The sequence below is a fragment of the Maylandia zebra genome, linkage group LG4, assembly GCF_041146795.1.
Source record: "Maylandia zebra isolate NMK-2024a linkage group LG4, Mzebra_GT3a, whole genome shotgun sequence".
Classification (NCBI taxonomy): Eukaryota; Metazoa; Chordata; class Actinopteri; order Cichliformes; family Cichlidae; genus Maylandia; species Maylandia zebra.
In genome coordinates, this window is record NC_135170.1 from 12,061,605 (window position 1) to 12,084,593 (window position 22,989).

Here is a 22,989-nt window from a genome sequence, read left to right on the forward strand (position 1 = left end):
GCTTCTCTCCCACAATCCCCCCTTTTTTATCTTGCTCTTTAACATTTGCAATGAGATCGTATTTTGCAGGTTTCAAAATGATTTTTCATTGTCATATATACATCATAAGGTAATCAGATCAGACATCTGGGCTTCTGTTTATCCAGTCAAATCTTTAGACTTTTCTTTTTTTTTCATTTCTGGGACTACAACAGCTGGTGTGAGTGATAAGTAGGCATTAGTGGACCTACGGGGATAATTTAACCTCTGAATCTCAGTTTAAAAGAGCAAAACTAGTGAGAATAAGAAGCACCAAAACTCTTCTAAAAAGTCATATTAAAGAGTTTGATGGATGTCAACTGAAGCAAAGGTTTAACAGATTTAAAGTAAAGAATTATTCTGTGTCTGCTGTGGATATATGTGTGAGATATGTGCTTTGTTAAAGAGCTGTTCACACAGATATCCCACACAATCACACACCTACCTGCAAACAGATAGTTGCATGCCCACATAAGCTTGGCCACGAGTGTATTTTTTCTCCTCAAAAAGCCACAAACCCACAGATGACATCTATGCAGATATGAGGAAATCTGAATAAAGGTCAGGGCGTGTGCATGTGTCTGTGTATTTGCTGCACATATCAGGTCATGTTTTTGATAAAGAGTTACTGCTTCCTGCCCAAAGGCAGGGCCAAAGATGCAGATGAGTTCAGACAGGAAGTAAATGCACATTAAAAAAAATAAAATAAACAAGAGCAAAACTTCTAGACATGTGCTCATATTTATAAGTATAACCTCACAGTGGCTGGACAGTGTGGGTACGGCCACTATAGTTTCTTATTAAAGCCTCCAGCCCTCCATGAGGCTCACACGTGCCTGTGACTGTGTCAGCTATTTCTGCTGTTTGAGTCGTTCTGCTTTATCACAAGCCTGATGAACAGATCTGCACGTTGTTCACACTCTTTCTTCTTTTCATTCCTCTTATGTTGAGTTAATGTTGATCCTTCTCGGTCAGGTTTTAGCTTTGCATTGCTTCACCTATAACATACATGCATAAGGCAGGGTTTCACACTTCCGAGGTCCTCCTACCACCTCCACCCACACCCTTCTTTCTCTCTCTCTCCTCTTCCTCCCCATCCCCTTCCAGTTCACTTGCCAGCAGCAGCAGCAGCACCAGCACGGATCCGCTACGCTGCTGCGGTGCACTGATGTCCCAGCAGAAACTTACGGTGCACGCCGCAAACCGAGCAGGATGAAAACGAAAATAGATGGTAACCTCGAATTTTTTTAGAATCCGCTCTCTGCGTTTTTCCCCTTCTTTTCTCTAAGGTAAGATTAATCGAGGGAGTTTGTTAATGGCTTTGTGCATGTGGCTTGAAATGTACCGAGAACTGCTAATGAGCCTGCGATAAGAACAGCAAAAGTTATAGCCGAGGTGCAGTTACGCGGTCTGAATAAAGTGTTCCTATGAATTTACGCTCCAGTGTGTGCGTTTTTAGGCATGCATTCAGTGTATGAGAAGAACAGCATGGAGCTGTTTCACTTTTGCGTCTTATTCAGTTGTAATAACCTGTTACACGCCTTTGTTCCAATGACAGAGTCCGTTTGTCTCGGCAAAGTAACAAAGAAACAAACAAAAAGCGCTATCCAAGCTTCACACCGTTCATATATTGCAGGTGTATCAATCCAAATGCAGCATCATTGTTCAGTAAACGTCTCTCTGTATCCCCGAGCTTGTCAGTCACTTCATTTGAAGTGACTTTTTGCGTAACTTTTTCTGTACATCCTCTTTAACAGCGTCACTTCCCACAAACTCAGAGGTGGTTTGTGTTTTTAATCAAATTAAAACAGAAGTGACTGTAAAGCCCTTAACGTGCACTGAGGTGGTGAGATTTTGTTTGGTTTAAGCGTTTTAAATCAATTGGTTGGTGTTCTCCTCCAGCTGAGCCACAGAACAACTGTCCCAGATTTGTGCCAGGTCTCAGATCACTGGGCTGGCAGCCTGTCAGGGAGCTGGCGTCACTGTTAGAGAGGCTGCCCTTCAACCATCTAAACAACTGGAGTCCTTTCAGAGGCTTGGGCCTGTGTTAATCGCTGACCTCTCTTGAGGATGGTGAGTGAACGAGGACAATGAACTAAACATGCTTTATGTGCTTAATAATTACTCCTTTAAACTGCCAGTTTAATATTTCATCAACTGCACCTTCTCATTGTGTTTGCTTGATGGAAGTTTGGCAGATTTCATTATAGCCTTTGTCAGGCGATGCTCTCAAAGAGAATCAGACGTGTTTGCACGTAACTGTTGCCGGGCCTTGTTTCCCCAGAGTTTTGTTGACCCAAGTCCCAAACATAAAAAAAGGAATTCATGAAACTAGTGACAGATGGCGAGTGTTAAACAAGGCCACAGTGACTGATGTGTTTGCTTACCCTGCAGTTGTTTTGCAGTGCTTTCCTCACAGTATTTGTGCACTAAAAAATAAGTTAGTGAACCCGTCGGGGAGTGTTAGTGTTGTTATCTTCAGTGTTTCTGCACAAGTTTTGTTGACTCAAGAGAACTTCAAGGTACGCGACAGAGGAAGGAAAAGAAAGGTCATATACAAGTGAGCGCTTCCATGTACGCACTGTGATATCAGTTGAATCAGCATAAACCCAGATGTCACACCTCTCAGTCATCACTGACAGAGTCAAATCATGTATAGTGCTCTTGAACGTGTGCAGCACAGACACCCTCATGGCAGGCCGTGAAGTGCATTGCCACGTTGCAGCAGTCGATCCTTGTAAAGTGAGCGCATGCTGTATTTTTGAGCTGTGTGTAATGGTCAGGGTGCTCTGACCTCAACCGCAGTTTGCTGGTGCAGTGCTCTAAGAGGACGACGGCCCTCCGGTCCAGGGGAGGAAGCAACTTCAGAGCTGATCCACTCTGACTCAGCCTTGCATCTCCATATAAGTCTACATGCGACCATGTTTCGCTGCCAGCCTCTCAGATGTCTCCAGAGCCCATTTTTGCAGTTTGTGGGTCTGTGGTACCAGATGTTTAACTAACGCGGTAATTCCACTTGCAGCTGGGTGACTGACAGAGACAGGAAGCATGTTTGACAGTGTGTGTGTTTTTGTGACATAGGGAAAGACAGAGACAAAGGACAGTGAGATTAATTAAAGTGAAAGCCTAAAATAGAAGCCGAGGGGGACACACACTTAAAGACGGAGGTATAAATGTGCTTCTCATCAGCGTCCCCAGATCCTTTATTTGATGCACATAATTGATGGCGTCCGGTCTGCTCTCCCAGCTGCACGCTGTTCCCATTACACTTTTCAGACCTGCATGTTTGCCACTGTGTCTGCAATCAGCCCGGCCGCTCATGTGAAACAGGTTTGTTTACGGATGCCCGCAGGTTCAATTTAGGGATAATTAGCATGTTTAGCACATCTAAACGTCTTTCTGTGTGTTCCTAACAAGGCCAATTGTAGGACTGAAGTTTCCAAACTGAGTTTATGTGCCGGAATTACACTTAATTTTACATGGAGAGCTGAGCTGAATTACTGCTCACAAAGTCACAAGAGGGGAGGGGGAAGAAGATTATATAAAAGTCTGTTATGTACCTAGAAGAATTTGGCAGCTAGAAGAGCTGGAGAAACATAATAGCTGCACCATGAGAAGCTGTGATTGATTAACACACTTAGTAGTAATAATTCAAGGAGACTTTGTCCCTGTGTTTGCTTTTCATTTGCATCGATAGCGATTCATATGGTCCTTGTCAAACATCGCTAGGAACCTGAGTGAGTGCAGCACCGAGTTTGAGGCCAGTTCTACCAGTGCTTCTTATATGTACGCGAAAAGTTGTTCCATGATGCCAGTGTTTATGCAGCGTTTACTCTAGAGCAGGGGTGTGCAATTAATTTTGCCAAACGGGCCTCATGTGGAACTGGGACTGTTGTGGATGGCTGCACCAAAAATGCTTACATAGAGATAAAATTCATAATAAGCAGAATATTGAGGCAGCTATGACTGTGAATTGGGGCTATGTAAATAAAATTGAATTGAATTGAATTGAGTTCATTGATGCAGCCCTCCACAACAGTCCCAGTTTCTAATGTGGTTAACTTGGAAAAGTTAACACTCCAACCCTGCCCTAGAGTGACTGCTAGCTGCTCCACTCTGTGTGTAGTGGGAGGGGCACATAGAAACACAGGTGCACATTTGTTTAGTTATCTTTGCGATCATTGACATTAAATAATTGCCAAGCTTCTTACTTCTAAATTTAACCATCAGAACAAATTGACAAAATTGTTAACTTAACCCCGGCCTAGTTCTAAACCCAAACCTAAAACTTAGTCCGAATTCTCAAAAAGTCTTTTTCAATGGGTGTAGAAAGTGAGGACAGGCCATAAAGTTGTCTTTTTTTAAATGTCATTACTCTGCTCCCCACAAAGAAAGCTGGACATGTTTGGATCAGCAGTTTTTAGAAAGCTGCAAACCATTCTGCCTGTTCTACACAGCAACATGTTGAAGCCACAATCACACAGACACAAGCATTTACTGCAGCGACTGAATCTTCCTAACGTCCCTGTTTTCAAAACTGCACGTGATGTGTTTATGGGACATCTGTAAATTTTAGCTCCAAAAACACAAGTTGCACTCTGCCTGAAAGGGTGCTCCACTCGTTCATATGTAATACTAATGTGTTAGGAAATAGGAATAAAAACAAAAAGCTAGTCATATTTTTTATTTTAATTGAAGGAATTCAAAAGTTGGGGATTTAATCTAAAACTCCCAACAGCACAAAGCAGTTTCCAATCCAACTCTTTCCAAGGCTGGTGTTGTCATCTACACTGCATGTTTGCCTCTGAGGTTAATGGTTATCTGTCACTCACCTTCTTGTGCTGCACAGGCCCAAATCACTAAAGCTAAGTATTATTAAGCTGAGCTGAGAGATCAGAAATGGTCAAATCCCCAGACTTTCCCTCTTCTTGTATGAATAGATATTGGCTCTTTCTGCAAATATGTCCACTTTTTCCTCTGATTTCTTTCCCTTCTTCAGGTCAGTAAATGTTATCTGTTTCAAAATCTTTGTGCTGGAACTCTATCAGTAACCAAAAATGAATAGAAAGCGATCTTAGTTCATACCTATGCCCAGCAAGCGTGGTGCCATCATCTTACTTAAGTTCTTAGATCACACTTCCAGATTGGCCTGGCAGCAGCCTCGGCTAGTAACTCCTGCAGCCTGTGCTGTTAATCCATCGCTAGCTGTGTTGTTGAAAGGTCTCGTGTTTGGAGATTACTAGTGCTCCTTTTGCCTTGGGTTCATTCGTTCAGCAGGAAGGAAGACAGTCCTCTAAGTGTGTCCAGGAAAAACAGAACCTGGGGACCTTCGGATGTTTTTGGAGAGTCGTTTATTCAAAGAGCTGATTATTTCCCCACCTGTCGAGTCACTGCTTCAACATTAAACTAAATCAGATTCTAAACTACAAAAGTGTGTAAAGGGTAAGGAGGTGAGTCTAAGTACACACAGAAGACCTCTGTAAGCTCCCCGTCAGGTTTTATTTGTCAAGTTCGGTCACAGACTTCCCAGCAAATAATCCCAGCAGTGCAACATATTAGCGCTCTGATGCATTTATGTCTGCCTGAAAACTCCTTGTTTAGGGTTTGGTCTTGCGTGTAACTCTCATCTCTCTCCTTTTTTCTCCCTAATCTTTAGCTTGCCCCATGTGAACTGAATGAAAACCTACCTGGCAAACACTGAAGTCCTAAGTGGATTGAAGAAGGCTAGTAAGGGAGTCCGAGAGGGAGGGAAGACAGAAGGGATTAGCAGCTAATCCAGTGCACGGACAATCCTGAAGGAGCTTTATCGTTCTCCCAGAACGATGCAGACGAAACAGTTACTGGATTACACCGCTTTACTTTATTGCCCTTTCCAAGAGCGCATCAGCCTTCTTCTTTTGCTCTGATTGCTTTCGTTGGCTCTCAAAAGGTTTTACCTCTTGGGTGCACAGGGAACAGGGAACAGAGGACAAAGAAGCCGGGCGACAAGGCCTGGGGACAGGATGTCCTGTGGACAGTGTGGTGCCACACATGGATAAATCTTTTCAGCGGTAGACTGTGCATGGCAGCGGACGCTCTGTTTTTTGTTTGCTCGGACACTAAGGAAGACAAGTGGAGAACAGCGCAGTGGATAAGACACTTAAGACCCTCTCAGAACAAACACTTAATGCCAGTAAGCAATATCGGAAATGCAGCAGTGTTAAATTTCAGCTGTATTTTTTGAGTCTTTACAGAAAGTACCTGAAAGCTTGTGAACCTCAAGCAAGATAAAGCTCACTGACCAATAAAAGCAAAAGACTGACAATTTCCATTCAGTGATTCAGGATGCATGCATTTCATCACTGCTTGCCCCGTGTGCATGCAATGTTCATGGGTTGCTAAAGTGCGGTTAGAAACCACAGAGACCTGAGTAACACCTCAGGCACACACTCAAGTGTTTGTCTCAAATTTAGGCTAATTTAGGCTATCAGCAATAGTGAGAAGAGAAAGTACGTCAAGTGAAGGAATGTAGTAATATTTCTGTTATACCCTTTAATGTCTGCTGTTTGTTTCTGTGTAAAAGCCTCATAAAAGGGAAATTAAGCACACCTTCATAAGACTTCCTGGTGACACAATTCTCTTAATGTGTGCAAGCAAAATTTAAGTTCTTCAAGAGTAAACAAAGGATTAAATTAAGTGAAAGCACTATAAAAACCAGCCTGGTTTATTGTTTTCAAACAGCTGTCTGACAGCTGAGTGTCCTTTCAGCTGTGAAGTGATTTTCTTTTCTTAATCTGCTGAATAACTACTCAGTCAGCCTTATGCTCTCAGGCTGAGGTAACCAGAGGAAGCGTGGTTTGACGTTTATCTTTGTTATTTTGTCATCACCGAAATCTACAGTTGCGCAGTAGAAGTACGTTTGGTCATTTTGGACAAAAGCAGCGGTGAATGAGTGGAGACAGAGAGGGTGAAATAGACGGGGATGGCTCTACATTCATTTTGGCATCTTAGAGTGGAGATGTAAAAGGACGCCGGGGGCAGGCAGTGGATGAATAGCTGGCTGTGACTGTATTGAGAATTGATTATACACACATTCTCTGCTGACTGAACGACCACATATTTCTGTTCTCTCTCCTCGCTGTCCAGGCTTTTCAATTTTTCCTTCTTTTTTTTTTTTCCAGTGGACCCCAAACTGGATTTCAGACTTGACTGACGTGTAATCAGAGTCCAGGCGTTTCCATTCAAATTTTAAAGGGAAATTACGCAACTTTTCTTTGCCACTATGAGTCTTGGAAAGCTGCCAGGGATTAAAGGCCTTGTGTCTGGCTCTCAAGGGAAACGTCGCTTCAAGAGCGACCTCTCTGTGGACATGATCAGCCCACCGCTGGGAGATTTCCGCCACACCATGCACGTCGGTCGTGGCGGGGATGTGTTTGGCGACACTTCCTTCCTCAGCAACTACGGAGGCATCAGGGAGCCAGGAAGTCCAGACTCAGCGAGCAGCTCCAAAACAACAGGATTCTTCACACGCACCTTTCGGCATGTGCGCAAGACTTCTGGTCCGCGGCCACGAGGGGGTTCTCGCGATTTGTCTTCCCCGCCGCCAGATATCTCACCTATCATCAAGAATGCGATCTCCTTGCCCCAGCTGAACATAGACTCATCTAATGGGTGCCTGCAGAGGGTGCTGTTCCCCAGCTCCATCAGCTCAACAGATGATTCCTTCTGCACATATGGTGAGATAATACAGATAATCACTTCCAGCATGGGACTGGACTTATGTAAAGCATCTTAGCGGTGAGATTATCGTCATTAAAAGTGAGCAGAGAAAATGTAGAGGCGGCGATCATACGCAAATATAACGGTTTATTAAGAAGGCAGCAGCGTGTTATCTGAAAGAGTGTCACACGAGCTACGGCGGCACAGATTAATCGACTTCGAGCACAGACTGCGTGCGCTCGTGTTGACAGTGGGACTGCACAGTTGGCTGAAAAGGTCAAAGGTCACAATATAAGCCATTAGAAGCACTATCCATTTACAAATTGCTTGTTCCTGTTACGTCAGATAAACCTGTGAGGTTGTGACAGAAGCTTATTTTGAAACTTATTTCTGAAACCTCACAAATAAACCCAGCAAGATAACCAGAATTGTTACCTCTTATAATAATGAATATACTTTAGTCTTCAGCCCCTCCTTTATCTCACACACATTCTTGATCTTTTTAGTTTTTATTATCCAACAGAGGCTACAGAGGCTAGACTACATGTGTCAAAACATGCCTACGAACATTGCCTTGACATTTGAAGGTTTTGAGCGATTAAATGCCAAAAGGCACAGTATTCATAAAATAACAGGTGGAAACAAAATTAAAAGTTAATACATCATAGAATTAAAGATCAAACAGAGCAGGGAAGCTTTAAAAGAGAGAATTCCAAAGAAAAAAGCTCCACAAAAGTTTGTGGTGATCAGAGGAGCAGGTGGTTTAAAGAGATCAACAGAGGGATCCCATGAGTATATAAAGGAGGGGAAGTGTGCAGAACATCAGAGAGAAAATAGGAATGGAGGTGCGATGCTATGGTGAGACTTTAAAGTAAGAAGCAGAATCTTAGACTGAGTGTGGTATTTTACAGGAAGTCGGTGAAGCTACTTGGTCTGACATTTGACATTTGACAGCCTTGATAAATGTGGAACTCGTGGTTTCGCCTCACCTCACATGGGACAAAGTTTTCTATTGTAGCATAAGAATGATTAGTATTGGCAGGAGGGGCACAAACCAAGGTGATTATATGAGTTTGACGTCATGATCTTCTAGTCTTTTAGAAGCTTTACAATGCCACATTAACATCACAGCCAATTTGTGCTATTTTGTTGTTGAGATAGAAGTTCCTGCAAAAGGTATTTATATAGAAAATTAAATGTGATGCTCCAAAATAACCAGGCAGCGAGCCAGTATCTAAGCCATGCTGTCATATTCAAGATGAACTATGTTCTTCAAATTCAAACTGTTACTATGATACAATTTCTCATTGTCGTCTGAGCTCACTCTCCAGCAGACTTTGACTATAAAGTCTGGCCCTTCTTTCAGCACCATTCCCACATTCCTCCAGGACAACCGGTAAACACGCTGGCATCTTCTGAATCATTTGGAATCACCAAGGCAACCCCTGTACACAATTAGGCCCATAAACACACACACTTACACATACACACAACTGGTTTGGAAGAAAGAGAAAGACTCGCAGGGCTTTTCCTGTCATCTCTGTGTGCGTGTGCCTCAGTGAACGCCATAAACACACCATTCATTATATCTGCTGAGTGTTCAGAGCTTATCAGGCAGCGGTCTGCAGTGTGGAGACTGGAAATCCCCTTTTGCTCTCCAGATTTATTACCCACCTCATAAGGAATGCACACAAAGTTGATGACGTAAGCCATCAGAGAGAGAGTCAGTGAGCTAAGGCACGAGCTTTTTCTTATCAGTCTTGAATTCGCCCTCTGTTGTCATTTGCAAATATAGTTTTTTCACTGATGCTCTGCAGTCTGGATTTTTTTCTTAAACATTATTGCTCAAATTTTTACACATATAATTTAAAACTAAATCAATCAAACATCACCAGCACTTCACTAACGTTGCTGGACTTCCATTATAAAACATTTAACACCCTTCACTGCTCTTGCATTTCTGCTGACTGACAGTTAACAGTAAGTGTTTGTGACACTAATTCACAGTGTTTACGACAGCGTGAGTTATCGTTGGTTAGGCACCGTGGAGCCTGACATTACCAGTGGGTTGTTACATGCTGCCCCCTTCTGGTCAGAGAGCTAAACTGCAGAACATAACCTCCAGCTCACACAAGAATTAAAGCTTATTATTATTTTTTTAACATACAGGCATTATTCTTTTTCTGATCGTGATATTCAGACTGCAAAGATAATTGTTTTTGAAGTAACTCAAAAAGTGTAAAAAGCAGCGAGGATCTGTCCTCACCTCACATGTGCATACATGGAAAGCTGGAGGCAGGACCAGCAGCAGAAGACCAACAGACTGATCAGAGTAGAGAGCAGATATGACACTGATCAGTATATGGCACTGCAGGGAGGAGCTGGAGGGGAGATGTGTTATAAAGCAGCTTGTAGTAATTGTAGGCAGATATAAGCAACTTAAGCAACATGTGGTCATTTCATGATCAGCTGAGGTTCAGCCTATGTTTGTTCTTGTTCGCAGATCAAAAAAAGGATTCGTTTGATTTGGTAATATAATTAATTCACATCTTTTTGTCTTTGTTTGCAGGTCTGCAGTCTGGGTTTGTCACTCTGCCGCGCCTCTCCCGCATCGACAGACAATTCCATGATGGAAACGCGCAGAAAGGCTCGGCACCAGACAGTGGCAGGCTAACACGTACGCGCTCGGACTCCCTCACTTCCTTCACTGTGGACCTCGGCCCTTCTCTCATGGCTGAGGTCTTGGGCTTGATTGACGACCCCAACCGCCTTCGGATATCCAATCACAGCCAAGAGGCAGGGGAGGAAGAGCAGGGTGAGGAGGGAGACGACAACAGCTCGCTAACAGAGACGCCCGTGCAGACCCCTCTAGTCACCTCACCTGACCTTTCCGTGTGCAGCGGGTCAATCGGGCAGGACACAAACAACAGGCGGTGCTCTGGTACGTCTGATTTGACAGAGGAGGAGGACAGGAAGTCTGTAAGGACACCGGATGCGTCCGCTCGGTCCCCTCATAGATCGGAGCCTGTCATGGAGGCAGAAAGGTTCCAGAAGGCTGCTGACGTGCTGTCCCGCCACTACGGTGGAGGATCCTTCACGAAGGGAGTGAGGAGGAGCAGTAGCGGTACAAACCAATCTATTTCCCAAAGCCGCGAAGCGTCTCACGAATTAAGTGAAGAAGAGGAGGAGATAAAAGTATAGATGTCAAAACTCTGAAACTGTCCAGCGACCTGGGTTCACGAGGGAGGAACGTGTGACTTTCTGTTCCTCAGAAACATCCTTCATCCTTTACACATGCATATACACGGAAATAACTGACCAGTACTCAGTCATGATGCCAGACTTCCCCCCTCTTCCTGGACAACACTGCTGTTGTGATATTAAACTGTCTATTTATTTGTTGCTTTTCAGTATACAGACAACTAACACTATGTAGTCATGATGTTCTGAAGCAAATTAAAAGAACAATAAAGAGTTCGCAGGGCTGAGGTGTCAAAGGGAAGCTGGGATTTAAAGGAACAAAGTAGCTGCATTATGTTTCAATATTAACACATTACAGTCCCTGTAAATAAATTTAACAGAAGGGATTGTTTTGTTTTTATTTTGTTTTTTTACAGGTTCAATTCTAATACTAATCCAAAGTCTATATGATGACCTCCTGTAACAACTATAATACTCAGTAAACATGTATCAGTGTTAGACTCGATGTTGAATAAAGTGTGGGCTGGTGTAATAAAAGACTGATTTAAAACATGAAATATCTGCTTACATTATCCATTAATGATGTAATCCCACTCCCACTATTAGTCTGTCCTCTGGATTTCCTTATCTTAATGTTTTACTGCAAACATAAAACGTGGCTGATCCTGATACAATGCAGCTCAGTCTACTGTGATCCTGCCTCATAGACTCTGATTGGCTCTGTGAACAGTCATGAGTCAGACTGTAAATCACTTTGACTCATTACCTACTTTGAGAGGGGATGGTCTGCACCACTACAGTGGCCGGAGTCAGCTTATTTACAAGTCCTGTTTAAATGTGATAAAGTGCTGCACAACGTCAGACATCGGTGATAATAAATAAGAAACTCTGAGAAGTGTTTCAGCTGTGCACCCTGCCTCATATACACTAAAGGTGACAACGCTTCTACAAAAGAAGTGTGTCTGAATTAGAGGGAGACAGGTGGAAACAGAACATGCAAGGAGCAGAGATAGTTAAGGCAGAGGAGTTTAAATACAACCATCCAAAGAAATGGTCAGTGCACAAGAGAGGTGAAGAAGAGAGAGCAGGCAGGGTGGAGCAGGTGGAGACCTGTGTTAGGGATGATGTGTGACAGAATGATAGCAGAAAGAGTGAAAGCAAAGGTTTATAAGATGAGAGTAAGATCTGCTGTGATGCTTGGTTTGGACACAGTGGCACTAACAAAAAGACAGGAGGCAAAACTAAAGACATGAAGAAGAAGAAAAACAAGAAAAAAAACACCTGTGCATCCTTGATAATAACTCCTCCACAAACCTCCTCTTTTATCTATCTTCCAGATTAATTTTAGGAAATGATACATCCTTCAAGGTTGTGTACTAAGCCTGACTTCTGGTCTGGTTTTTATTTGGAAGAAGTAATGTTGAGGCTGCTGCAGCCTCTCTTGGTAAACCGTAATGGAGCTGCATGTCCGGCAACTTCATTGTATGCATTAATTAACAATCATAATCTCTTAATCTCTCAATTTTCATTTATTTGAAAACAGTTTATGATTTTTTGTCACTTAAGTAAATGTTTAATAGTGAATGTAGTAGACCGATTCTTTGGGTTCAGTCATGTCTTCGACAACTCTGTGTTCACCACGCTTGTTGCAAAGACGTGCAAAAGCACACCTGAAAATGTGTGTGCAAAACTGAATTTAAGACGAATCCCTCAAAAACAGCAAAGCTCTGCAGCTGCACAGGTCATGTGGTGATAGAATAAATACACTGGTATGTGTAAGTACATTTTTTTTGTCAGCAAGCGAGCTAAAATGTATTTAGCTGCCAAATGGAGATTATCAGTGTGATTAAATGAGTTTGTTAGGCCAGCTAGAAGCCTGCTGGACACTCCTAGGTGAGGTGTTTCAGATATGTCCCATCAGGAGGAGCCGCTGAGTTAGAACTGTTACATCTTTTGGCTGGCTTGCGAAATGCTTTGGGAGCATCAGTAGCATCAGGAGCATGAGTAAGACCAAATTTTCACTCGGTGCTACCTCAACACTCAGCATAACTGCTGTTACAGTCGATCTGATGTGCTTGCTTTGCCTACAAATATAACAATGACAACCCTCAGATCAATGTATTTTCTAAAACTACCTTACATAATAACCAGTAAATAGCCGAGCCTTAGTTTAGTTCAGATTAAACATACTATGAAGAACAAAATGGGACATCATTGAGAGCCGCATTTCTTCATGGGAGACTTCATTTACTCACTCATACACACATGAATCTTTTTCAGGAGGGTTCCAACCATTAAAGACAAACTGGAGCTACAATCCGTGTTGTGTACCAACTTGAAACCATTTGTGGTTGATTTTATAGATCTCACTAAAAATAGGATGTATGCCATTCAAATGCAATAGTATGCCGATTGCAGTGGAGAGTCAGATGATATAACCAAACACGACGTCAGGTATAGAAGCTATTGATGCATTTGATGCCCAGAGTGGACACCAAACATACATAAATATAAAATTTATTTAATCCCACACTGGGAAATTCACTTGTTACAGCAGCACAACTGACAGCTAGAAAAGTGAATTGGAGATATATTATATCAGCGCATTAAAAAAAGCCAAAATCCTATAATATTTACAGATGGTTACTATATACAGTAAAATACAACATTTTTTTAATAGTGATAATTATATACATGAATTTTTAAATAGTATTATCACCTCAAACAAAGAGATGCCTACTGGGTTTAGGCTCTTTAGGTCACCAGTTACCCTGGACGTCTATGGCTCATGTGTCTTGTGATAATTACTTTGGTCCTAAAATAGAGTCACTTTGTTGGTATAAATTAAATTAAATCAAATTTTTAATGCTGGGAGGTCAGTTTCTTTATCATAATTATGCAAATTCTCCTGACAATTGATCAACAACCACTGATCAAGGCCCACTGATCAAACACCACTGACCTCCCAGTCCATTGTTCCTTCTGTGGGCTGGTTTCAGTCATTGGGGAAACCTGCAGTCAGCTGAGACTGAAGGAGTCACTTGGATGAGTGATGAAACGTTTCTCCCACTGAAAACGCTGCGTCCAGACTAGCACTGAAGTGTTTGTCACACCTTCTGCAAATACCACCTTTTCCACAGAATGCTTCAATGAGTCTGGTAATGCTTGAAGCATGACGGCTTAATCTGGTTCATTTTTCAGATGTTTCTTAGTATTACTGTTTCATCTGAAAGCTGGCAGAGCCTGTTATCACGCCCCTTTGCCCACATAGTGTTTTTCCAATTTTTCAACAATAAATGACCTTTGGACTGCTCTTATGTCTATTTGCCCCTGATAGTAAAAGACTTAAAAAACAGGTTTAAACCCAGGTCTATAAGGTCTGTGTGATTTGTTTTAATCATTGCTTGTTCGATTTTTTCCACTTCTCTTCAAATGACCTCAATTCAATTTAATTCAGTTTCATTTATACAGTACCAACTCAGAACAACAGTCGCCTCAAGGTGCTTTAAATTTATATTGTAAGGTAGACCCTACTATAATACATGGAGATGAAAACCCAACAATCACATGACCCCCTATGCACAAGCACTTTGGCGACAGTGGGAAGGAAAAACTCCCTTTTAATAACAGGAAGAAACCTGCGGCAGAACCAGGCTCAGGGAGGGGCGATCTGCCGTGACCAGTTGGGGTGAGAGAAGGAAGACAGGATAAAAGACATGCTGTGGAACAGAGCCAGAGATGAGAGAGGTGACTGAAGAAGACATACTCAGTGCATCATGGGAGTCCCCCAGCAGCCTACACCTATTGCAGCATAACTAAAGGAGGATTCAGGGTCACGAGGTCCAGCCCTAACTATACGCTTTAGCAAAAAGGAAAGTTTTAAGCCTAATCTTAAAGGTAGAGCTAGTGTCTGTCTCCCAAATCCAAACTGGAAGCTGGTTCCATAGAAGAGGGGCCTGAAAACTGAAGGCTCTGCCTCCCATTCTACTTTTAAATACTCTAGGAACAACAAGTAGGCCTGCAGTGCGAGAGTGAAGTGCTCTAATGGGGATATATGATACTGTAAGGTCATGTGAGAAGCAGGATTTTAAATTCAGTTCTGGATTTAAGAGGGAGCTGATGAGGGGAAGCCGTATAGGAGAAACATGCTCTCTCTTTCTAGTCCCTGTCAGTACTCGTGGTGCAGCATTTTGGATGCATACATACAAGTGTTTTTAACTGTGGATCATATCAGAATACTTTATTAATCCCGAGGGAAATTTGGGTTAATTAGGGATATTTCAGGTGATTTGAGATAGTGGACAGAAACAGCAGGCATGGTTGGCAAGTTTTAGCATGTCAGACAGAAATACTTTTCTAAGTATTTTTATGTACTAATGATTTTATCTGTCTCTTGTTTATGAGTCATCTGCATGAAGGAGAGTTTTCTTTAGCTTCCTCTGTTGTGCATTGTGGTCTATTGGAAGTATTCCCTCATATCTTGTCAGATTCCTATTTATTCCAATAAGTAGAGCAGCCACCTGTGAGAAAAGATAAAATCTGTGTGTGTGGGTGTGTGTGTGTATTTGCCTTCAATAACAAGTTGAAAAGGTAAAACCAAGCGAGCATAAATGTAGGATTTAACGCTCTATGTCACCTCCATGTTTCCAGTAAATATTGTATCTCTTACTATAATTCCTTCTTGGAGAATAGTACCTGCTTCACTTGGGCTGCACTCAGCCTACAGTTTTTTTGTTTCCAGATAAATCTTGCAATCAAGTCCCTGTCGCATTAGTTCACACCATAAAACCAAAACCCAATTGGTGGTATTTTAAAATCAAGTCTAACTAGCCTTACAGGTCTCAGTATCAAACAGCAACAAACGCGGGGTTTTCTGTAAGTTGCAAGTCTTGACTTGAATTTTGTTTCTCTCTCTTTACCTGTTTTCATCGCTGAATGGCCGGTTTTATGTACAATTAGTTTTCCTGGATCACTGCACACAGTTCCGTCAAAAGAAGGTAGGAGGGATTTGTTAAGGTAGGGAGTTAAATAGTACCTCAGATCTCAGATAAAGCAGACCCGAGGAAAGGAACACAAGGTGAGTCCATGCTACAGAGCTTACAGAATACGCTTTCAAATATATGATTCAAACTGAATCTTTTCATTTTATCATTTTGAATAATGTGAAGCTGCCTTTAGGTCTAAATGATACTAAAAAGCTGCCTGAAGTCACATCAGTAAAAAGGAGCACTGTGAGGATGTTGTTTGGGCAAATTTACTCAGCGGGGTAAATCAGAAAAATGCTGATGTGAGAGAAAAGCGCAGAGTATTTTCTACTAATAATGCGCTAATTTGTTAACAAAGATGCAGTCAGTTCGTTTCAGTAAAGAACTACAATCTATGAAGAAATCAACAGCAAATCAGCGGATCAAACACGGTGGTGGAGCAAAAGAAACAGTAAAGGGTTCTCTCTGAAACACGGCAGTCAGATAAATGAGAGGCTGATGAAGCGGAATTGAAATGATTTTGAAAAAGGGTTTATATTTACACACCGGTGCATATTTACACACTGGATCTTATAATAGTGAAGTGCATTTGTCATGCGTTTCATTTTTAAATAGCTTTTATTCCTGTTACTGCAAGATATCTGTGTTTCTTTCTCTTGTATGACTCTGCAGCTCAGATGGAGGAGACGGCAGCTGACAACAAGGTAAAGGAATTTCACCGATGTCCTTATCTCACAGTTACATCGTCGTGGTAATAGGATTTTCTGTCACTTTGAGTTTTGGATTCATCTTTTATTATCATTCTTACATTTTTAGTTTAACTTTTATTTTATTTTGCTTCAGTTCTTTCTTTTTTTTTTGACTTGTTCCCCTCACTGTTCTGTGTTTGCACCTTTGTCCTCCTGTGGTCCTGTTTATTTGGGATCTTGTTTAGTGTTAGTCTTTGTGTGTCAGTGCACTTGGCTCTTGTTTATTTCTACTTCCACAAGTTACTTTGGTGGCTCGCGTTCGTTTGTTTCTCCTTTGTGATTGTTCTGCATGCTTTCAACTGTGTGAAATTACTTTCACAGCTTCTGTCTCTCATTCCCCATCAGCCCTCATTGTCACAAACACTGTGTACGGTCCCTCGTGTGCTCTCCAGAAGGAGGTCCTTGTTATTCATCACTGGCTTTTGTCTTTGTTTTTGTTAATGTTGGGGTTTTTTACTGGTTTTTAAAGGCTCGCTTACTGTTGGAGCAGTTCAGCCTGCATGCCACATTTGGATGCTCACCTCCACATTCCACACACCTGTTGTGACCTGCATTTGGTTTATGGTGTCAGATTTGTCACAAACAAAAATGTCACTAAACAGAGTCATAAATACAGGATTCTAAACAAGACTATGTAGTATTTTCTATGTAAAGATTTAGTAGAAAATGGCATCCTGTGTAAATAACAAAGTCACACCAACCTGGTGTGTGTTGTAGTTCAGGTTTCTCTGTTCATGTTTGGATAACCAGTTTTGGCCTTTTTATACAAAGAAAGAAACATAATCTTTACAGGATGCAGAGTAAATGTGAGTTTACATCTAATGTTTCACTCTGAACACTGAAATACTGGTGGAAGTAATGCTCAGGATTTAGAAAGTGATTAAGTGTAATGATGTGGGCGTTTGTTGTCTTTGTCTGAAGTCCAAACCTGTTGGGCTGTCTGTAAATAAAACACACCTAACTGTTTTAGTCTGAAATCCTACTGTGATATGAGTGGTTCTAGATTTTTATCATCTCATATTTAAGTTATTTTATTTTTCATTCAAATGAGCATTTATTAAATATACTTGAACCTCTCTTTTTCATTTGAGATTAAAATGTTTTGATTGAATGTTTTGCCCTATAATAGAAGAACAGAATAGCTCTTTATTGTCATTGTACATGCACAATGAAATTATGGAAAAACACACTGTAACTCTTTTCTTAGTGCCTTCTAGCGAATGATGCTCATGAAGCTCAACAACCAGAAGAGAATGAGGAAAAGGGCAAGACTAAAACTACGTCTGAATCAGTTGCAGATAAAGACAAAGGTAATATTTTTAATCAGAAGCTTGGATTTTATAGCTTATATTTGCATTTTAAACTTACTGATTTTGTTTGCTTTGTTTCAGAACTGCCTGAGCTCACAATTGTGTTACTTGGTGACACAAATTCCATGGAGATTGGGCCAAACAACATTTTACTTGACCACGAAGAGAAATCCAATGTGGATCAGTTTTCATCCAAGTTGTATGATATGTGTGGTCGGCAAATCTCTGTCATTAATATGATCGGTCTCCAAAATGTTGCTAAAATCCCATCAGATCAGGCATTTCATGTCTTTCTCTTACTGGTACCATATGGTCTGCATTGCAGCCATTACAGCTCAGGGATTCAGTGGCTAGAAAAGACGTTTGGAGAAGGATTTCTTCCTTATGTAATGACTGTTGTAACTCGTGAGCCAGGTGAAAAATGTGAAAGTGCACTGGCAGACCTGAAAGCTAACAGTGGTTTGACCAAAAAAAGATTCCACACATGTACAAGAAATATGACAGATGAAGATGAGATAATAGCTCTGTTAGAGAAAATAGATATCATGGTCTCTGAAAACAATCCCCACTGCTACAGTGGACTGATGTGTGATGAAGACAAAGACGAGGATCATCTGCAGCCAAACAAAAAAGAGGATGAGATCAGATCTTCAGGTTATCAGCATAAACAAAAAGGTGAGATGTTATGATGGAGAGAACTTAATTCCCATAAATACAGGTTTTTATGTTGAATGTTGTTGTTTTTATTTTACTTTTAATGCTTTTTATTGTTTTTCCCCCTGATTTTTGCTCTTGGCTTTCCAAAAATATTTTTATTAACATCCAATTCCCAATTACTGTAGAAATTAGCAGTAGATGTAGTAGAAGTTTTATGTTATTAACTCCATAACTGGTTTTCTTGAATGTTTACAGTGACCATTTCGTTTTAACAGGATTTACCTCATGTCAGCAAAATGCCCCCAACTATATATCAGATCCCCTCATTGTAGGAGTCAGTTTCTTATTCCTTAGTTTAACATTTGAGGCACTGGTTTATAGTTATTACTTTGAATACATAAACCAAACAATCCTCACCAGTTACTACCAGAACATATAGCTTTTAAATAGAAACAAAAACACGAATAACATGCCTTCACATAGAAATAAAAAAATATAGCTTCCCAATCCCACTAACACTTTCCTCCCTGAGAAGCTCATAAGAGTTACTCAGTCCAGGATCAGGATAATTCATTTAACTGTTCAATGACGCAGCTGTTACAGTAGTCCATGAACATGGGTTTTCTGGGTTTCAGGAATATCTATTACGCTGTAATTAAATATTTTAGTGGAGAAAGTGGCCTTTTGTATTTGTGGCTATTGGTAGCTGTCAAAGCTGAGCATTGGTAATTATGGCTACTGGATCCTGTCAGGGGAATGCCAGTGGCGGCTGGCTAAGGAGGTCGTGCCCCGCCCCCACCCAGCTGCTTCCAGGTTGACCATCTCAGGGGAAGACCCCCCATTTTCAATGTTTGTATGGGTGTCAAGCACACACAGTGTTGCTGCCAGACCTAGACTCCTGCGAGCACTGCTGCATAATGCAGATTGTTGGAATGGTGTTGGCAGCCTGAAAAGCCATTGCTTGTGTTTCTGACACGACAGCGAAGCCTAGTGGTGAATCCAGCTCAGCTGCTGCTTGCAGGGTGGACATAGTCAAGGACACGGAGGCTCATTTTCCTCCTAGACTCTAAAGAAGGGCACAGAAAAGATGAGGAGGAGGATATTAACAAACATATCCTTGGAGATGAAAATTAGGTGGATGAGGAAGATTCCATTCTTTTTTCCCTACAACTATAGGCAGATCACACTACTCAGCCTTCCCAGGAAGCCAGAGAGGGGAGTCCATCCATTAGTTGAACCTCAGATTGAAGAACAAGTCATGGAATGCTAAACCAGCTCTTTGTCCTCTCTGGGCTGTTTGAGTGTGTATGGGAGTTTTTCCAACCACTTTACATGTGCTTTGTAGACTTGCAGAAAATAAGTCACCATGTTGAAGGATTCTGTGGTGGGTACTTTCGGAGTATTGGGTACCTGGCCCATTCTTATGAGCCTTTCGGTCCCTGCACAATCTCAGTGAGACCCTAGTTTGCATTACCAACAGTAAGTCATTTTTATGAGGCCATGGTTCTTAGCTGGAAAAGGGTTAGTGCCCAGGGATGAGTTGCAGCCCCAAGTGGAAGTGTTTAAGTTTCTTGGAGTGTTGTTCACAAATGAGGGGAACAAGAGAACTCTATGGATCCCAAAAAGTTGATTCTGTTCATCTGGGCGTAGGATTTTCAGTGGGAGAAATGTTTCGTCACTCAACAAAGTGACTTCTTCAGTCTCAGCTGACTGCAGGTTTCCCCAATCGTATAAATAGTATATTGGGGAAGATTGGGGAAACCTGCACCCAGGACCCAGGAGAGGGAGGTCTGGGCTTCACTGCATCTTGGCCTTGGACTGGACTGGTTAGATCTAACTGAATGCAGGCAACCCTACAAATAGAAACTGAAGATGGCTGCATTAAAGGCCTGGCAGAGCATCTCAAGAGAGGAAACAGCATTTGGTCCATGTTTTTTAGAGTTCAGTCAGTCATTGACTGCAATGGATTCTCATCCAAATGATAAAACAATCCTGATCTAAAATGATGTCATTCTGTCCAATTAATTTTGAGTCTTTGAAAACGGAGGCTTATGAATAAAAATGGCTGTAATTCCTAAACAATTAACACAACCTTTTGTGTAAAATCCCTTTAATTAAAGCTAAAAGTCTTTGCTTCCATCACATCTTGATTGTTTGATTTAAAATCCACTGTGGAGGAGTATAGGGGCAAAACTACAAAAATAGTATCTTCATTTAACTAATTATGGAACCACCATTCCTAATTATTTAGAGAACTTAATTAGCTCCTGATATGGTCGACATGGGTCACTTCTCTCAGTTAGGAACTTTAAGTGAAACTGTTTGTGTTTGTCTGAATCTGCATGTATGTAAACTTACAGACTTTTTTTTACACTAATTTTACTAGTTGGCTACACAATGCTTCCCCCAGCAAATTTACCTCATTATGCATTTCAAAAAAGTTCATGAAATACTTTTGCAGCAGTTTGACTGTTTATTTACTCATTGTACAGATTATATCGGATATGTTCTTTAATTTTTCTTATATATAATTGTGCTGCTACTATAGTGTATTATACCATTATTGAAATGTATTTTGTCTTTATTATTATTACTTTTAGAACTAGCCTCTGCTCTTCGACAGTCGGCCTCTGCTGTTGGACGATCAGCATCTGCTGTTGGACAGTCAGCCTCTGCTTGTTGGACAGTTGGCCGCTGTTTTTGGACGGTTGGCCGATGCAGTTGGGCATTTGGTCGCTGTGGTTGGAAGGTTGGCCGCTGCGGTTGGACGGTTGGCCGCTGTTTTTGGACAGTCAGCCGTTGTGGTCGTGCGATGAACTGCTGCCTTTGGTTGGCCACCCGCTGCTGCTGGGTGGTCAGCCACTGTGGCTGGGCATTCAGCCGCTGCTTTTGGAATTTCAGGCACTGGTTTTGGGCAGTCAGCCGCTGCTACTGGAAGGTCATCCGCGGATGCTGGAAGTTCATTCGCTGGTGTTGGATGGTCAGGCGGCATTGTTGGGACTGTATGCCACTGCTCTAATATCTTGTTTATATTTTAAAGACCAAATTTCCAAATGCAGAATTTGCTTTAAACAGACTAAATTGTTCCCGTTTTGATCTAGATTTTGTATTATATATGATGCGATATTGTGTCCACCCAGTAGTAATCTATCCCAGTTGAATTTTTGTGCATTTTCATAGTGTTTTTATGTTCATTTATCATAATGTCTGCTTCCTTGTTGCCCAGGTCACTCGGGAAACTAACTTTTTAAATCTCAGGGAATTTGTTTATCAAAAGAAATCATTGAAATTACCCAATGGGCAGAAATTACAACTGCGATAATGATGACTAGCTCCCCTATTTATCTGGAAAGTTTTTTTCCTAATATCATCACTTTAATTATGTAAATTTCCCCCTGAGACATTATGTCCTCTGTAGTTGACACAGATAAACAGAGAGGTGCGTTTTTTCCCTCAGTTCTTAAGAGGTTAATAATGTTAAATCATATACAAACACCAAAAGATTTTGGTTTAATCGAATATATAAAACAATATATGTGCGTCATTGAGTGTTGTAGTTCCCTAACTCCTTTACTCTGCAGTCTCTAAACAAAGGCCGTGTGAGACTACATTTTAATAGCGCCATATGTGATTTCAGTCAGTAGAGGGCACTGTTTACTGTTAACTTATTTGTAGTGGCTCAGCATACAGACAACTAATATTATACAATCATGAATTAATTTACAACAGCAAGATGCACTCCAACAACACAAACCTTCACCAAGGCAACTCACTGTCGGGGCAGTACTTACTATTAAGGGAATAGTGCTGTATTTTGTATATTTTCATTGTGTTTTCTTTGATATTTTGAAACCTTTTTCATGTGAATATATACATGCATGACATTTATTTCATTCTTTAATAAAATTCATTTAAATGTTTAATAATAAATATTAAAAGTATGCATGAGAATTCTACATGTATTCAAACTGTTATGTATCTAAACACTGATAATCTGTTACTGTTGTGTACATAACAAAGTCATAATAAAATAAATGTTACCAAAACAAACAAAAGTTGCACAATTTTAAGCCTATTTTTAAAAGATAAAAGACATTTTATGAATGTTTCACCTTATTTAATCCTACAGAAGAGGTCAGAGGTTCAAAGTAACAATATAATTAGAATCATTCCCTAAATGTCTGTATGTTGTCAATACAAATGTCAGTGAGAAACATAGATTTAACTAGCTATAGCAGTTTTTATCACTTTGACAGTCTATTGACTTTGAAGGAGAGGTCAGAGGTCAAATGTGACATGATATCTGAAATCTGCATATGGCCAGGGACTTGCAGGGGGCGTGAGCACCTGCCCATTTCCTGATGGGTGCCC

General features: G+C 41.1%; 2 protein-coding genes across 4 annotated transcripts; both read left to right on the top strand.

Moving 5' to 3' along the window:
- Positions 1–1,135: 1,135 nt before the first annotated feature.
- cdc42ep1b (CDC42 effector protein (Rho GTPase binding) 1b) lies at positions 1,136–11,474 on the top strand. 3 transcript variants are annotated; one of them, XM_076882988.1, is made up of 4 exons: positions 1,136–1,307; positions 1,921–2,091; positions 5,675–7,733; positions 10,286–11,474. In XM_076882988.1, the coding sequence occupies exons 3-4, from the start codon at positions 7,280–7,282 to the stop codon at positions 10,915–10,917; spliced, it is 1,086 nt and encodes a 361-aa protein (XP_076739103.1). In that variant the 5' UTR covers positions 1,136–1,307; positions 1,921–2,091; positions 5,675–7,279; the 3' UTR covers positions 10,918–11,474. The 3 variants fall into 3 exon arrangements, with proteins under 3 accessions (XP_076739103.1, XP_012777784.2, XP_076739104.1); XM_012922330.3 differs by lacking the exon at positions 1,921–2,091 and having other exon boundaries at positions 5,675–6,190; positions 7,179–7,733; XM_076882989.1 differs by lacking the exon at positions 1,921–2,091 and having other exon boundaries at positions 1,136–1,249.
- A 4,449-nt stretch (positions 11,475–15,923) lies between these two features.
- On the top strand, positions 15,924–22,654 carry LOC101487113 (uncharacterized). The gene is made up of 5 exons (XM_004563071.5): positions 15,924–15,994; positions 16,575–16,606; positions 17,859–17,961; positions 18,043–18,636; positions 21,219–22,654. The coding sequence occupies exons 2-5, from the start codon at positions 16,580–16,582 to the stop codon at positions 21,635–21,637; spliced, it is 1,143 nt and encodes a 380-aa protein (XP_004563128.2). The 5' UTR covers positions 15,924–15,994; positions 16,575–16,579; the 3' UTR covers positions 21,638–22,654.
- Positions 22,655–22,989: the final 335 nt, after the last annotated feature.